The sequence below is a fragment of the Calidris pugnax genome, unplaced genomic scaffold (genome assembly GCF_001431845.1).
Source record: "Calidris pugnax isolate Ruff unplaced genomic scaffold, ASM143184v1 scaffold81, whole genome shotgun sequence".
Classification (NCBI taxonomy): domain Eukaryota; kingdom Metazoa; phylum Chordata; class Aves; order Charadriiformes; family Scolopacidae; genus Calidris; species Calidris pugnax.
In genome coordinates this window covers 5,761,437-5,779,044 of record NW_015090880.1, presented here as the reverse complement: position 1 = coordinate 5,779,044, position 17,608 = coordinate 5,761,437, and the positions used below count along the sequence as shown (strand labels likewise).

The 17,608-nt window shown below is 40.6% G+C and overlaps 1 protein-coding gene across 1 annotated transcript; it reads right to left on the bottom strand.

Annotated features, from left to right (window-relative positions):
* Positions 1-725: 725 nt before the first annotated feature.
* Positions 726-5,774, bottom strand: LOC106890676 (myoD family inhibitor domain-containing protein-like). The gene is made up of 3 exons (XM_014946630.1): positions 5,738-5,774; positions 4,765-4,986; positions 726-1,029 (listed from the first exon to the last, which is right to left on the bottom strand). The coding sequence occupies exons 1-3, from the start codon at positions 5,772-5,774 to the stop codon at positions 770-772; spliced, it is 519 nt and encodes a 172-aa protein (XP_014802116.1). The 3' UTR covers positions 726-769.
* Between the last annotated feature and the right edge of the window lie 11,834 nt (positions 5,775-17,608).

Below are 17,608 nucleotides of genomic sequence, written 5' to 3'. Positions count from 1 at the left end.
TTCCCATTTAGGCTAATTACACTTAAGGAGCCCTTTCCTATAACTAATGAACAATAGGCATAACCTGTTATTACATAACCATAGGCACACGCATTAATACACTGTCGAATTGCACTACCCTGTTAAAATGCTTCCTCTACAAAATTCACTGGAGATTTTTAGAGGCATTTGCTGTAATTACCGCTAGCATGGTTTCTAATTCATTTAATTTTCTTTTCTACCTAAACTGAGCATATAAGTGTGTTTTAAGAGATTGAATAAATAAATTTTTAATTATAAAATGATGCTATATCATACATTATTAATAATAACCAACAACGTGTAATACATGTTTAGGTATGAATCCATTAGGAAGATGAACTAATATATATCAGTCCTAAAATAATGTCCTAATTTGTCCTCTGTTTATGAATGGGGAAATCCGTGTTTAAAGCAATTAAAGGTTTATAAATGTCTTGGATTGACAGCGGGTAAAGCATCAAGCACACTTGGCACTTAGGAATTTTGTTGTCATTTATGGCAAAGGAGAAGACCCTTTTTTGCCCTTTATTGGTTTCAGCAGTTTGTGAAATCATACAACCAGAATGGTACAGATATACAGACCTCCAGGATGGGAGCAGATTGATGGACATAGTCCTGGTTGGCAAACCCCCTGGTTATTATTGTTATTTTTAAAAATAAAAACAACAAAACCACCAAAACACCCTCCTTTGTATTCTGTCAGTTCCCTTTCAGGCAGTTTTGAGGAATTTTGTCACTTATTTTCCTATTAGCGGTAGCAGACTTCAGAAATCTCCATGGCAAGTTCCAGGCATTCACCAGTCTCGTGGCAGGACTCAAAAAGGCTGCAATCAATGTCACAGTCACAGTTGCAGTCGTTGTTGGCATGGTCTTCGTTGGAAGTCTGGTAGTATCTATTGGATGGACAACAGGTATCTATCAGCCAATGTTCACAGGTATCAGGCAGCATTATAAGAAAGTCCCAAAATTGGCAGAACAAGCAGGCCAGGATAAGCGTTGCACATTCATCTGAGAAAAAGGAAAAGCAGTGAGACATAAGAAAAAAGGGAGTGCTTAATTACCCAGGCTCAGGCTAGTCTGACTACACAGAAATGAGATGCAAGACAGCACACAGGGCAGGCTAAAAATACATTGATGATAACTACTTCCATAAAGTCAAATGAAAGGATTTATTTTCAGCGTTGTTTGCTCTGGAAAAACAAGAGCAGCATGAAAATAATTTGAATGAAAATGTTCTATGGCAGTGAAATTCAGAGGAACAAGTGCTCTGAACCAACTTTCTGGTTGATCTCTATGATCTTAAAGGTCTTTTCCAACCTAAATTGTTCTGTGATTCTATACTACTAAAATGTTTGGGCTATAAATTTCAGCACAGGGATGCTCTGCTGGGGGGTTTGCAGCCTTGCAGGCATTTGAAAGTGCTTTGTGGTGCCACATGTGCTACCTGACCAATGCACGTGAGACATTGCAGTTTCTTTTCCACAAAAGTTTGCAATTAAAGATAAAAATCATCAGGCTGCTCCTGCTATTTCTAGGAAGGCAAAAAATTAAAAAAAAAAAAACAAGTCAACAAAAAAACCCCCAAAACCTTTCAGGGACACTTTTTTGCCTGCATATGAAGAGTTCAGAACTGAATCTGTCGTTTCAGAACTGAATCCCTCTTATTTAAACCTTTCCTTTCTGGGCTGTATGTCTGTTATGGTCCAAATCAGTCCTTGCTGGAAGTTGGTGTGCAAACACCCAAAGCTTTTTTGGAGAGTGGGTCAGGCCCTCAGACTCCCCAGGTCCAGCTCTTACTTTTCTACACGGTCAGTCTGGATGCATGGGATAGTGTGTCCCTGGCTCGTGAATTCGATGTGGCATCTGGATAAGGACTGCCACATGCACAGGGGAAAATCTACCCAGAAAGGGGAAAAAAAAGAGTAAAGATTCATCACCTGCTTATAGTTCAATTTCTATAAGTATTCTGTTTCAGTAAATTGTTTCATGACCTCTAGATTGCCTGACCAAAGACAGGGAGGAAAAGAAGGTCTGGAGAACAGCATTTTCAGGGGGCAGTGTGCTGACCTCAGCCCTGGGTCCTTTTGCTTCCCCACCAAAAAGGGTTCCTCGCCTTTTCATTCACAGGCTTGCTAATTTTTGAAAGGGGACAAAATTTTGGAAAATAATATCCGCTAGGGTGTGTGTCCGGAGCAAGTGAATATTCCTGAAAACTTGGTCACCGAGGCAAAAACTTTGTGTTATATTTGTTCCCTTCAAAAACCAACTAATTAACTCCCCACGGTTCAATCTGCAGCATCTGGGGAGGCTGCCTCCGGGTGCAGCAGGGCTTGGAGCAGGTGTGAGATTCTGACGGTGTGAATCCAGTTGGAGCGCAAAGACCCAGACCTTTCAATTTTATTTTTTTTTTTCCCTCCTTGTTTTTTGGAAAGAAAAAATGCCTTCAACAATATGAATGCCTTTTCATTGGTTCTTTCAGGAAAACATATGGTTATAACCACATTTCTTGCCCTAGGATGACTAACTGTGAACTCATTCAACTGCATTGGTTCTGTTGTGGCATTTTCTATCTCACGTAACATAAAGTTCACTGCCAGGAAGATTCCAGAATTATGCTCTTTTTTTTTTCTTTTTAAGAAAGCTTTCTTGACAAAAAACAAAATTAAAAAATCGTTCCAGCTTCTTGATAAAAAAAAAAAAGGCAGTTAAAGCAGGTAACAAGAATAAATAGCATGTGATTGAACTTCTTTCTGAGCAGCGTATCGTCACCAATGTTATCAATTTTAATACTTATTTAAATATGTCAAGATCTATTTAAGTTCAGACAAGCACAACTAACTTCTAAGTTCTGTAGAATAAGAATGACTAGATTTCAGTGATACTTAGTAAATTCATGCTTTTATTTTTTTCTAACTAAATGAACTGAAATAATTATAAAATTGAAACATTTTATAAGGTGACACTGCTGCACTTAATTGTATGAAATTTACACTGTAGAAAAATGTAATCATTTTATCCAGTAGTCCTTGGTGTAATTAAGACTATTCTTTTTAGAAATCTTATGTTTATGAAATTTTCTTTCTATACATAGATGTGAGAGATGAAATGCAAAATTATATAACAATTAAGGATCTTTCCATTTTTTTTCGTCTTCAAAGATCTGTTTTCTAATAACAGGTTCTTCTTCCTGAATATGTTAACCATAAAGGTGCTTATGTAATCTGGAGAGAATAGATACAATTCTTAGGGCTTCATCCAGGAAAGAGAGCACACAAAAAGCACAAGATTTTAATAATAAAGTAATGTTTCAGCACAGAGTCTGTGATGTGCAGTAAAGATGCTTTTAAATTCCCATCAGAGCACACACCATGAACTGTGATAATGGATGTAACACATTTCGAAAAATCTGCATGTGTGAGGCTTTTTTGTCCTGTTTTAAGTGGGGTAATGTATATAAATAATAGATATTAGCAATTAAACATCCATTCCTATGCATTCATTTATATATTTGAAAATAAATTAGCCACAAACTGCATAAAAGAAGATGCAATCTCCTGTTTTCTACTCTGTTTTCCCTGCTGTTTGCTAAATGGCATTACTGCATTCATCTCAGTGAGAACAACGACCTCAGCTCTCATTCTCTACATTAGTAGATTAATTAGCACAAAAGAAGAACTTCTAATAATTTAGCTAGCCTGCCTCATCTTTACATTTTCTTGCTTTTGATTGGTGGCTCTCAGCTCCCTCTCTGCTCGCTCCGAGGATGCTCTGAGCAAACCTGGTCCAAAGTTCACTGAAGCCACAGTGATGACCCTTGGTGAGACCTGTGAGCTTTGGATCCACTCCTCCCTGAACGCAGGGAGCAAAATAATCACTGTTTTCCTCAGTTATCACTCAGAGGTTCTCCATGCACCAGCAAACAGGATTTGGCCTCGTGTGTGTGGAATAAGCAGTAACTTGTCAGAGTAGAGTGAGCAGAGTATGCAGTGACAACCACAAATCTGGCTTCCTTGGGTTTTCTTGGCTTCCATCCAGCCCTTAACATTATTAATTGAGCACAGATTGGTTTTTTTGTTAATTTCCTTCACTTTTAGCTTTTTTAAGGAGTATGAAATCTGTTATTTGCATCACATGGTACACACCTGTGTGCCAGTAATGGTTGAGGGGCCTGATCAGATAGTCAGCAAACTGAGAAAACAGTGGGTGTCTGGACTAGAGGACAAGGTCCCGAAATAAAATAAATACTTCAGGTCCTTCACTGAAATGAGATGTATTCTAATAGATGTATTGCAGACATCCCTTTTATTACAGGATCTGTGATACAATAGAGATGGCAATGGTTCCTGGAGAGCATGGCAGTTTATTGTCTTGATCTCTATTTAGAAATTCTTAATTTAGGAATTGTTAAATCGTATATATGATGGATCCCAACTCCATGTGATATAACACACTAAGACATTATTGCAAAAGGCACATATATGTAAAACTACGAATGCTCTGTTGCAAATAGGCTCTAAGCTCCTCCTCTATTACTTTAATATCACTGACCATTTAAGATCACCTTCTACAGATTCTCATCTATCACAGAAATGCCTGCAGGGCAACCTAATGCTGCTTTTGGCTATGCTCTTGAACCTCCTGTTCAGCGTGTAAGCATTTATTTCAAGTTAGATACACATAGTGCTCTTGCAATGGACATTATTTAGAAATCAGCTTAAATGTGATCTGTTTTATAAAACATACCGTCACTGTCTCTCTGATGTACTGATGCGTCATCTTCAATGTAAGTGAATTCTCTGCATTTCTCCAGGGAAGCGATGGATGATGTGCTCACATCTGACAATTTCTTCTTATTTTTGGTACCCTTTGATGAAGTGTCTGTGATGCTGAATTCTGCGACAGAACTCATAACAATACCTTTCATAGGCTTTTCATCTGTATGTTTTTCATTTGTAAGCTGGTTATCTGGTGGGATTAAGAAAAAAAAAAAGACAAGACTTGTTTGCGATACTAAGACAGAGATCTGAAAGAATAACATATGCAGAATTTCCAAGCCTACAGTTGTTTACTTCCAAGGCCTAACCCTACTTACCTAATGATTTCAGTCTCTTTATGCAAGTAAAGCTTATTCATAATATAAGCATTTGTAAACTTGCATTCTAAGGTTTTCTCTTAAACCCAGTGGACTTAGAGGCTAAGTAATAATTCACTCCCACTGACTGGGATCAGATTAAGAGAGAGAACAGAGCTATTGCCTCAGTCAATGTCTATTTCTAATGTGATAGCCTAACTTCAATTTGAGATATAAAAAAAGGCAAAAAAATTTATCTTGTTATTTTTCAACGGCAGCTCTGTTTCCCTAAATTTACAGCCAACAATGTAGGCTGCAGCAATGTAGGTGGTACCTGGATGCAGATGTGCCAGCTCACCATGGCTCATAGTCCTGTAGCATAGAAAGCCAGATGGTCTTTGTTTAACATCCAGATTCATTATTTCATAACTTCATCCACACTTGTGTTGTTGGCCTGGAAGTCAACTAGAAGATGGGATACTTCATGTGCTGTCAGCGTGCCAGAGAGGTAGCTCAAAAAACAGAGGGAAAGCTTAATTTTAAGCCCCAACTAGGGGAAAGGTTAAGAAGAGTTCTGAGCTCAATTTATTCTTGAAGAACTTCTCAGGCACAGATAAACATGGGTTGATATACAGTTTCACTTACTCTCCAAAGTGATCAAGAGGCCAAGAAACACAGTCATTCTCTCTATGGTTGGGATGATAAAACCTCATCAATTCTTATCTACAGCTGATTAACTCCTGCACCTCACATCATGCACAGCCTCACTTTTTATCTTACTTAAATCTTGTGATATGCTTGCTCTTGAGCTATATAAAGAAAATCAATCTTTACAAACACCTCAGTTTTGCAAACATTACTTTCTGAGAGAAACAGTAAGTCTGCACTTGTCTGCAAGGAGCCAGAAGAGACATCCTACTTATCTTTTGTTTTTCAGGTTCCTTTGACCCCTGACATATATTAAAAAAAAGCCAAGAAAAGGTTTATAGTGAAACTTTGATGAGACTGCAGTCGTCCCCCACGGTATCCTTGCAGCCAAAAAGAGAACATATGAATGGGATGGGTGGATTGCAAGGCAGGTGAAAAAACATTGAGACCATTGGGCTTGAAGCAGGGGGAAGCAAGGATTTGAAGTCTAACTGGTATCTGGAGCAAGTCCAGTGAAGGCCACCAAAGTGCTGAGGGGTCTGGAGCATCTGATGTATAAGGAGAGGCTGAGGGAGCTAGGCTTGGTGGGCCTGGAGAAGAGAAGGCAAGGAATGGTGCTGGATGCTGTCTTCCACTTCATGATGAGGGTAATGGAGAAACCAGACCCCAACTCCTCCCAGCAGCGCACAGAGGTAACAGGACAAGAGGCACTGTCACAAGCTGCAGCAAAGGTAACTGTGATTGTGTATGGGAACAAATCCTTCATCATGGGAGGTGTAAAGTACTGGGGCAGCTGCCGGTGAGACTGGGGAAGTATGGAGAGCCCAGTTGGGCACAGACCCCAGCAACCTGCTCTCACTGCAGAGTTAGCCCTGGTTTGAGGCAAAGGCCAAACGGTGTGAGTTCTACAAGTCACTTCCGAGCTAATTTTTGTGTGATTTTTATGATTCTATTCACTTACAGAATGAGTGAGCAATTAATTTAAATTTGTAGTCATCATCAGATCTCATGCCATTTTAAGTCATCTTCACGTGGTGAAATACGTAGAAGCAGAAAAGCTGGGTAGAGGTTAGCAGAGCAAGACCTTGGGAGAGGATAAAAAGCTATCATTTTCATTTTAACTTCAAATTGCTGCTTTAAAAATGTGTGTTGGCAGATATTTGGGCTTGATTTTGAATTTGTAATAATGACAAACGCTACTATGAAGGAAATGCAGTTTTTCCCTGTCCTGGAGAGTTTACAGGTTGGCCTTAGGCAGGGAGCAACCGGTGGGGTAGAGAGAAGTGGAGGGAAGGAGACAGTGAGGTGGCAGTGACACAGACAGGAGTCTCAGAAACCTATAACTGTCAGGTTTTGTGAATGTTAACAATGAAGGAAAGTTACGGGTGAGACTTGGGAAGGGCAGGAGAGGCAGAGGCTCCTCCGGGTGTGAATTGGGCAGCGTAAAGCACAGTGGTGCTTGCCTGCACGTTGCACACTTGGTCATAGGAAACCAACATCCTGGGAAAAGCATGTCTGATTTTGCCCATCTTTGATAATTTATTTGTGATTTTTTCCCCAGAGTAAGTAAATATAGAGGTTTTTTTTCCCCTCCAGTGAGTTCTTGGCCATCCTCTTGAGTCCCAAAATATGAAAATTCATGCATTTGGGATGTACTTACATGTATAGTAACCACGTTTTCCAGTGTTCATAAATCAATGACATACCATAATTTTTCCTGCACTTTCATTCAATAACATACTGTCTCCAGGAAAAGTTGTGCTAATTGAAGTAGCAGAGGTCTGGAGGAAGCAACGTCCCGCTTATGCATTGGATTTATTGGATAATAATTGATTTGTGAGTCCAAAAGACACAGGCCCCACCTGTTACTCAGGTGGCAATCTCACAAATGGATCTTGTCTGTCCAGGCTGAGAGTTGCACGCTGGCTGAGCAGTTGAATACACACAGATCAGATTGAAAGGCCTAGGCAAGCATGATGATTTCTACCATTTTCCACTTTCAAAATTGGCCCAAAAGTCTAAACCCGGATATATTTTAAATTGCAATATATCTGTTGAGTTCCCCATTTCTGCAACAATACAATGGCCCACGGAATGCATTTAAGCATACAATGAACGAGACTGAAAGAAATCAGACGCAAGTAATCAGTAAATGCCAGACTAACATTTACTGTATCCACCGACTTCTACTATTCATGCTTCGAGTCAATTTTTATTCTTGAAGTGCTGTTGAAGAGAAATCAAAACCAGAAATAGAAAAGCATAGACATAACCTGAATTTTTCAATACAGCACCATCAAACAAAAGGGTAACAAAAGCTGTCATTCAAGGACTCTTCTGTTTGTTAAAGCATACTACATCTTTGAAAATACAGTACATTTTAGTGTCAGACTCTTAGTTTGAAAAGCTCCCTTTAAGTAATGTTATACTTGTCTTGTACAGCTAGATCAAGTCTTCATGCAATCACCGTAACAAGCAACTTGCTATGACAAGCGAGATCCTTGCTTCCAGAAAACAGTGCCATAGAGGCTAAAGCAGTGTACAATTATAGGTCTCCATTTCATTTTTATGCAATTACCTTCAGTTCAGCTGTGAGTCCATCTACATTATGTCTTTTATCAATTTAATGTTTGCACAAAGTGTCTAAAGAAATAAAGATTATGCTAGACCAGCATAAAAAAAAAAAAGCAGTTAGCACTTTTTTTTTTTTTATCTTTTATAGTTTGTTGCTGCATGGAACAGTAGTAGGTTGAGAGTTTGGAACAAATAAGTGGAGTCAAATGGGCTTTAAAAATGTATTTTGTACAACTGATATTATTTATGCTTACTGTTAAATGAGAATGTGAAACAAAATTAAATTACAATTAGAGATGGGCAGAGGGTCAAACTTTGTTATTATCTTTTAAGAGCCTGTGTTCAGCTTCAGATGTCCACAAATGTCTCTGTTTTTAATTCCTAGAAATCCTCCACTGATGTAAATTAGAAGGGAAAAATGAGTGTATCATGATGAAGAAAGCTGATATTATTCAGTGTTAGACTGCGAGGCAGAGGGAGCTAGAGGTAAACCCCCACAACGTGCCATTTTTAGATAGTATCATGAAGTAGCAACTTTCTTCCTCATACAGGGAAGCTGGGGCTTTCCTTGGCTGCTGCAGTAGAAGACTGGGAGCATTCACCTGTGTTTGTTTCAAAGATAGAGATGGTCTCAATATTCACATGACATTTCTATTTTTTTTTGTGAGTTGGGTGATTCAGGGGGCTGACTACAGTGTCTAAATTCATGAAGGCACAAAGTAAATCACTTCCTGCTGATGCCAGCCCCAGATCCCTCCGCTCAGTAGCGAGGAGCAGTGATACCAAGACTGGCATTTACAGTAGGTCCCTCAACATCTAATTCTCTTCACTGGGCTTGGGCACAAACCAGGGTCTCGCAGCCCTGGAGAACAGGAGGCTGGAGTGTCCTAGGACACTTTTGAAATTAGCTTTTATATAGTGGCATGTAAGGGCTCAAAGTCTGTTCTTGGAAAGGGCGAGGGGGATAAGAGACACAGTTCTTCTGGAGAGCAGCAGATATGGGTAATTGCAAAGCTCTGTTAGGAGCAACTGGTAAGGGGGAGTTGCCACTGAAAGAGAAGGAAGAGAACTGATCTCTCACCCTATATAGGGCTCATACGCGTCTTACAAGCAAAGGACAAGGGAACCTTTGGCTCTACTCACCAGTGGCATTTGTTGCAAATCCATCCTGCCAGTGGCCCTTTGCCTCACACCCCTGTGACAAGGACTCCCAAGGGTTAATGGTGAGCTATGTGGAAAACTCCAGCAGTTTAGGATGTGTAACTTCTTAATTTCACCGTGAGGCATCTTTATGTTTCATTGGAGCAAAAGAACCAAAGGAATGCCTGGCTGATCTCCCTGCCATTCTTCATTCCATGCACCACTATCGCTACCTGTCTATCTAATATATCACATGCTCATCAGTGAAATAGCTGGGTGCCATGTCCATTCAGTCCTGAGATGAAGCAGGCAGAGCTACATCAGACCTGATGGATGAAAACTTGTAAGTATGAAAGCTTGAAGTGAATTCACTTGGTTTGAAAAGACTCATAGTAAAATGAAATCTAATGCCCAGATTTCAGTGGCCATGTCTCAAAAAAAGGAAAAGAAAACCAAAATACTTCTTATTGCTGGTCTAAAAGACAGAATTTGTCTGCCAGCAGGAATGGGAGGGGTATCTCTGCGTGGTGTGACATATGCACAGGACCAGCAGCTTACCTGGATGGTCCTCGCTGCTCGGTGTCACCCTGGGGAGCACTGGGAGAGGCAGGGAGGTGGTGCAGCTGTCTTGGTGGAAGAACAAAACAACATTGCAGAAGGACACTGTAAATAGATGTGGTTTGGCACATGTATCACCCCCAGCCACTTAGTGGCAGTCATTGACTCCAGGAGCTGTTGCTTTGGGGGCAAAGAGAAGCAAGTGTGCTTCCTTGCAAGGGGTGGTTACGTGGGATTGAGCATGTTTCTGTTACCCTCTGTCTCATTTCTTGAAAGGAAACCAAAAATAAAACAAATAGCTAGTAGAGGAAGTATCATCTGGGAAGATGGTAAGAGAATCAATGGCAAGCACAAAGGTTCCTGTTTCAGGTAGGTACAGAAAATTTGAGGTCTGGGATGTCTACAATGAAATGTGGGGCATCATCCACACCCAAACACCTGAGAAACCTTAGATGAGGTTCCCAAATGATCAACAGATGAGAAAAGAAATGGCAGTCCAAATGCCAACCTCTATGGCTTCGTTGTCTCAGTGGACAAGATGCCCAAGGTCCTTGTGGTGGCAAGCCCAAGTCCCCACATGGGTGCTGAGTTCCTCCACCTCTGCTATGCTTGCCATCACTCCACTGCACGCATAGGGCTTGGAGGCTTAAATCTTCCTGTCTTCTCTGTCCCAGGGTCAGGGAGACAAAGTAAGAGGGGGTATGGGACTCTCCCTACAGTGAGTGCAGCAGATGGAACAAACTCCACAGGAACTGCTCTCATCCACGTAGGAGAAGCCAGAGGGAGAGCAGGAGTCACAGCAGACCAAAGCAAGCAGCTCTTGGCTAATATATTATAGATGCTTTCATAGTTTCGTGCCCGTTACAGTTTGCTGAGCTCAGGCATAAGGATACAGGGGATTTAGAGACTGTTTATTTTTGTCGTAAGGAAACAGGAAATAGTACACAAGGTTATAAATTTATATTGGGCTTCATGTGACATCATGAACTTGTTCAAGTGCTTCTCTTCTGATTTATGATGATGGACTGGTAATTCACAGGAGTTTTGGGTTTATTTTATTTTGCTGTTGCAGTAACAAAGGTAATGGCGCAATCCCGGGAGGGGGTATTCTATCAATAGTGAATTTTTGACCTCATTGCATACGTTTTAACTTCATGAATTAGTGACCCAGCTGACTGTAAAGCCTTCTATAGGCTTATTATAAATCTATCACAGGACTGGCAAAAAATTTTGGCCCAGATCCTAAACTCTGACAGGCATGTGTTGATGGACTGCATAGCAAGCACTTCCACTAATATTTCTCACTAATTATACCATATATTAAGAAAAATGAATGAAGCCAATGTTTATATGCAGCTTTAACTGCTTTTGATATAAGAAAGCAACACAATCCCTAATAAATTTTCACCTTCAACATTTCTATTCATTATAATTTTTACCATGATGAATGAAGTTAGAAATGGAGAGGGAGGGGGTTCATCTTGAAATCTGTTCAGTGAATGACTGAATTTACTTCCCTTCCCCAACTTGTGTTGAGGAAGGAGGGAACAGATGGACACAGGAAGAAGAGGGAGGCGAGTGCGGAACGAAGGAGATGGGTGAGGAACAGATGGAGTCGGGGGAAAGCGAAGAGGAGAGTCAGCAAGGATGGTAGGAAAGTTTTCCACTTGACCTTGAGTTGAAATGAAGATCTGCATACACCATGGGGCAGCTAGATTTTGGGATGCATCCTTTTTTTCCTCTGTGGCATTTATGACCCTCAAAGTCTTGTGAGTAATCCCAGCATTCCAGTCCATCCCAGGGGATCTGCAGAACCAGAACCTAGATATTCTTGAGGGGAGGGCTGCTGCAAAAAGGTGTCTGCACTCTGTTTGAGTCCCATATTGGTAATGGCAGAGGACAAACGTGTCCAAACACGGTACCCAAAATGTGTTGGGATGTGGTAAGTCTCCCAGGCATCCCAGCCAACCCAGAAATTGGAGCTTATGATTTGGAAGAGGTATCCTATGCCCTGTTTGTAAGGATCCAGTGGCCAAAATACTCAAAGTGATTTATGATTTTACCTGCTTAAAGTAAGACATTTGAGAGGGCCTGATTTTCAGAATGTGCTGAGCATCTGCGCTTTGAGGTGTATTGAATTATATAGCCCAAATCACTAGTAAGTCCTGGAAAATCTTGATTATATTCTTAATTCTATTAAATTGCCTGCATACAGTCCATTGGTTCTGGCTTTGCTAGCTGAAGAATGGAAGAGGTGAAAGTTAAATATTGGCCATGTGTGTCATTCCCTTTGAAGAAAATGGGAGCCATGTGCACTCACCTAACAGCAAAGTTTGGCCCCAACTATGATTTCACAGCTGGGCCCTAACTTCAGGAATGCCAAAGCACTAAATGACTCAATTGGAGTAATCTGATCAATGCTGTATTTTCACTGTGGATTTAAATTGCATACACAGCAAGAGCAGAGTTAGTTTTCTTCTCTCTCAAAATCACTTTTCTCTGCAGATTTGATAGCATAAATGTGAAGTTTTGCTCACATCACACAAATAAGTGAAATGGCAGAAAACGCGTGTCAAATAAAATGCACAACATTATGTCCTTTTTACTTTTTGGAGGCTGTTTAAGAAAATGGCTTCATTAATTTTGACTGAATAAAAGGTTCCTTTAAAGGGTTTCAATGGGTGACATGAAAAATGTTAATACGAATGATCAAGACAATGGAGGTTAAAACTGTTTTGAAAATATGTTTCTTTTATAGATCTCAGCTGTTGGAAGAGTTACAGAATAAATATACGGTAGTGCTGACATTCAGTGCTGTTTCATCTTAGCAAAAGAGTTTTTAATAAAGAAAATTCTTTTCAAGGAATGCTTTCTGCAGCCAGTCTTCAAAAAGAGGTTTTCCCCCCTCCTAGTTTAATAAAATTAAAGTAATTTATGTCATATTGATATGTCGATATGTTTTTCAATAAACTTTTTCACAGAGATTTTTTTTAAATTCTCTTCACTTTAAAAATTATAATTATATGTCTTCCTCCCACTTTGAAAATGGCACAAGGTGCTCATTTGCAGAGCTCTACTGTTCAAATCTTCACTGAGAATAGAAATGTCATGACTCAGTTAACAATGCTTTATTATTCACATTGATCTTTTTTTATAGTGTTCTTTATCTCAAAAACATTGTAAATCAGATATCTTCCTCCCACTCTTTTGTTCATTTGCAAATTTTTATTATTCTAGTTTAAAAAAGCAATGGAGTGTCAAGAGTCAGTGTATATTGTTTATGTTCTTTTTTGCTTTAAAATTACTTTTAACTATAAAAAGTAAGATGTAGAGCAGGAAAAAAAAAAAAAAGCTGAATTTAAGGATACTTAAAAAAGAATTGAAGGGATCAGTGTGAATTTTATGTTGTTCACTTACATTTTAGAGTTGTAACGGACTTTGCAAGAAGAGGGACCAAACACTGTGTGAAAAAGGTTTTTATGTGCTAATTCAGAAGTCCCTATTGCATCAGACATCATCATCTGCATTAGACACGGGACATAATTCATGCTCTCAACAAACACAATGGACAGCAAAATTCCCAACTGCTTTTGCAGCATGTTCCCTGGATGGTTTACAGGTGCCTGCCCAGAGACCTGCACTCTCCATCGCTCTGTGTCAGAGCTTGGCGCCAGGTCCTCGGGAGCCCTCGGCTGATAAGCACCAAGATAAATCACCAGATTTTCACAGGAACTTTGCAGCTTTGGTACCGAGTGTTAACTGCAGCAGAAACATAACCTCAGCTGGTCAACAGGCAATGCAGTCACTGAAACCCATGGGCCAGGACACAGGATAAAGCCGTGCATCCTCAGGGAGAGCCGTGCCGGAACCCCCAGGGTTTGTTTCTAGATTAGATCTTCCAAATTCTCCTTCTGCTACTGTTTTCTCTCCTACTAAGCTTTTTGTTTAGGTCTGTATTTGTGTCCTGGCTGTTGTGACTGTATTTCATGGCCTACATGAAATAAATCCATTGAAGTAATTGGGGTTAGTCCAGAGAGCAGCAGGATCTCGTGGCATTTCATGTACTGCTCGCTGATACGTAATTTTTTCTTTTGCGTGTTTTGAATTAATTTACTACATTTTATGATCAGGGCATCCTGGCACCCTGTTGTTACTCCAGCAGCTCTTGAAAAAGATCATGCATACTGAGAGTTTCCAAAAAGAAGTGGCTATTTCTGAAGTTGAATTTAAGCCCCAGATTGGATTTTTGGATCTTGTAGGTGGTGTGCAGCTTCGCCACATGAAGCAACCCTAAAAAGCTTTGGTAAAGAAAAAGAAAGTAATCTTTCCACATTCTTTTATTTCATTCTTTCTTTCTGTTTCAAGGCTGCACTCTCTGACGTTTTGCTAAAAGGGATAATTGAACAAACTCAGAGCAAGTAAGTCTCAAACTGAGCCCCAGCTGAAAACAAACAGCCCTGTCCTTCCCCCTCCAAGTGGAGGGCTAAGCATCCGTCTGTTTTCATTGATGTCAGTAGGTCACCCCAATCCCTGAGGTCCTGGGGCAGGTCCATCCCAGCTCTCACAAGCAGCTGCTTGCTGTATTGCAAGGATAACTTGAAACTAACTCTCTTTATTCCTCACTGCTAAGTGTGAAACGGAAGATTTTTATGCATTATCTTATCTGAAATGATGGCGTTGTTTTCAAATTAAAGAGAAAACAAACCTTATTACTATTATTATTATCATTATTGTCCTTGCCTTGACAGCACTGCTCCATTAATTCAGTCTTCCTCCCTTGCTCTCACCCCATCAATGGTTTAGACTCTCTGCCAATGCGATCAAGTTTCAGAAACAAAATTCTAACCAGAACAGAGTAACTAGAAGTGGACAGGGCTGTATTTACTATGCTGGCACAGTAACCAAGGGTAGATCTCACCCATGGACCTGCTTGTGTAATTGCTCGCTCTGTTTAGTTTGGGAAATTTATAGGTAACGTAAACCAGAAAATACTGAGTTTATTACAAAAGAATTTTTTTTCCACATAAAACTCTGTGTCATTAAATCTAGAAAGCACATAAAATTCTCGGTTTTATTTTTGGTAAGCACTATCTATTGGAAAGTTAAAATATCAGAGGGATCTCTAGGCAGAATTTGTGAGCTTCCCAATGAAAAGACAGAGCAGTGTCTTCCTTTCATGTCCCAAGGTCCTTGGCAACTGTGCCACCTTCTGAACGACACTGAAGTTCTGTGCCAAGAGTTCATTCCCAAAGCAGGTATTATACACGGGTATGGTCACAAAGATATCCTTGCACAGCTTTAATGCCAGAGGAGCTCTGAGGCTGTCAGCATTTTGATTTGGTGGGGGGAAACACCACCAAAACTGCCTATATTCTTAAAATATATCCAAACAGTTTAAATGCTGTCAAACAGAGCTGCAAATCATGGAAGATGCAGCATTTCTTATATATGGTCCTTAAAGCTCTACTCACGGTAAATTGGCATGTGATAACATGACTACAAAAAACCCCATCGCTTCTAATAAGTTATAAAAGTTTCCAATCATGTGTGGCAAGCTGTGAGAGTCTTATCCTCCTAGAGACTTTCCTAGCAAACATTTTTTTCTCTCTCATCTGCATGACATAGTGGAACACAACTGGGATCTGGACTTGTCCACTACAGCAAACATGATCAATCCTATTACCATCTGAGCACCTCCAGGTTGCTGCTGAACAGCCTTTGCTGGACCGTGCTGGGAAAAACATTTATTTAGCTCCTCCATGGCCTGCTCCAGTATCAGCAGGTGTCAATAGAAAGACTTCCAGGGAGCTCAACAGATCAGGATCCAAAACAACCTCTGATATGGTAGCCTCCTCTGGGTTTCTTTGCTCTTTTCTCAGAAAGTCTCATAGCCAAAGCAATTAGGAATATCTGAAGTAGAAGATGTATCATGCTATACATCTTTTCACAGAATATTTTTTTCCTGGGGGACACCAAAGATGCAGAAGATCTATTCTGGGGGCACACAGATGACACCCAGTGTTTCTTAATTATATAATAAGTACTTTTAGGACAGTGTAGTCTTGCCAGCTCTGGCAAAGGCAAACATGAGAACTGTTCTGCTCACAGTATTAAACACACTTCTCTTGCTGTGCAGTGAAAGGATGTGCTTAAACTCGCAGTCTATCACTATTCCTGGATAGTGTAGGAGAGTCCAGGAACACTCAAGATGTCTTTTCCTGTGTATATTAACTTGTCAGAACAAAATAGTGTTCTTAGAAAACAGGAATCTTACGGCAGAAGAAAGTTTCCTTCATGACTGTGCTACAAAGGTTTCCAAACAGCTGCTTGTTCATTCGGGTGCATGAAATATTAGGTTCAGCCTTGCTCACAAGCGCAAACACATAATTTCTTCTCACCGTGGCACCTTCACTGTGGTCATTTCCACCTGGCTTCGTAATGTTGGCAAGTGCAGCACTAGCACAATGTCTACACTGTACAAGCTTTCAGAAGAGAGCTGTGGAGTTCCTGTGACCTCGGTGAAATGCCAGCCCCTCCCCAACGCTGGCTGTTTGTCCTGCTTCGCAAGGAACCACAGGGCACCCAAGGAGATTTGTTGGTGTCTGATGTGAGTTGTGAACACCAGAGGTTTCAGATGTTGCTAGGCGGTAGGTTAGCATGCTCAAGGATCAAAGGGTTTGTTGGGCAACCTTCAGCACACTGAGCTTGCCAAAGACCCTGGAGCAGCACCCCTTGTCTGTCCCCCTTGGGGCTGCCTGGGCAGGGGGGCCAGAGAGAACTCAACCCTCTCCTCAACACTTCCTCACATCAAAACTTTCACAGAAGGTTTTGCTCAAGACTCAGGTGTACAACCCCTTCCAAGGAAGGAGGTCACAGCCCAGGCCCTGAGGGGAAAAAGTGGGTGTCAATGAAATGGAAGAGGTGTCACTGTTTTAACACTGAGATTAGGCAAAATCTAACCCCCATTAATCCTTCAGAGCGGGGCCTCTGGTTTGTTCTTTTTTCAATCTATTCTGTATTCAAAGCAAGTACATTTTTTCTGTCACTATACCGCTATTGTTAACAACTATAAATGTATTAAAAACACAGGGGCATTTTAGTATGTGTATTGTGCATAAGAAATATTGTTACATGACAAGCTCCAATTGGCAAGTGAAAAGAGGTTTTATTGAAGGAAATAGCAGTAGCAAACAGTGAACTATGCAGAATAATGGTAATTGTTCCTTTAACATTGGCAGCGCGCGTTCACTTAATATGACTGCTCCTCTGTCTCTGCCTCATCCAGACCCAGAGGACCTGTTAGACAAGCAGGCAGCCACCTCTCTCTGGGATCAAGCTGTCAATGCAAACTTGCTTTCTTTCTATTTCTCGGAGCTAAGCTATACCCCCAGAGCTCCCGAAGCTTTTCCTGAGTGAAAGCTTTAAAAAAGCTCCATTCTAAATTACATCACACGAGCTGTTCTCTTCAGACTGACAGAACAAAAGCGGGGGGGAGACATGCCAAAAGTACCATCTGAATGACTTCGGAGTTGCACAAAATGATTTACCTCCTCATGCTTTATCACAGCAGACTAACGTGTTGACCTTGCCTACCAA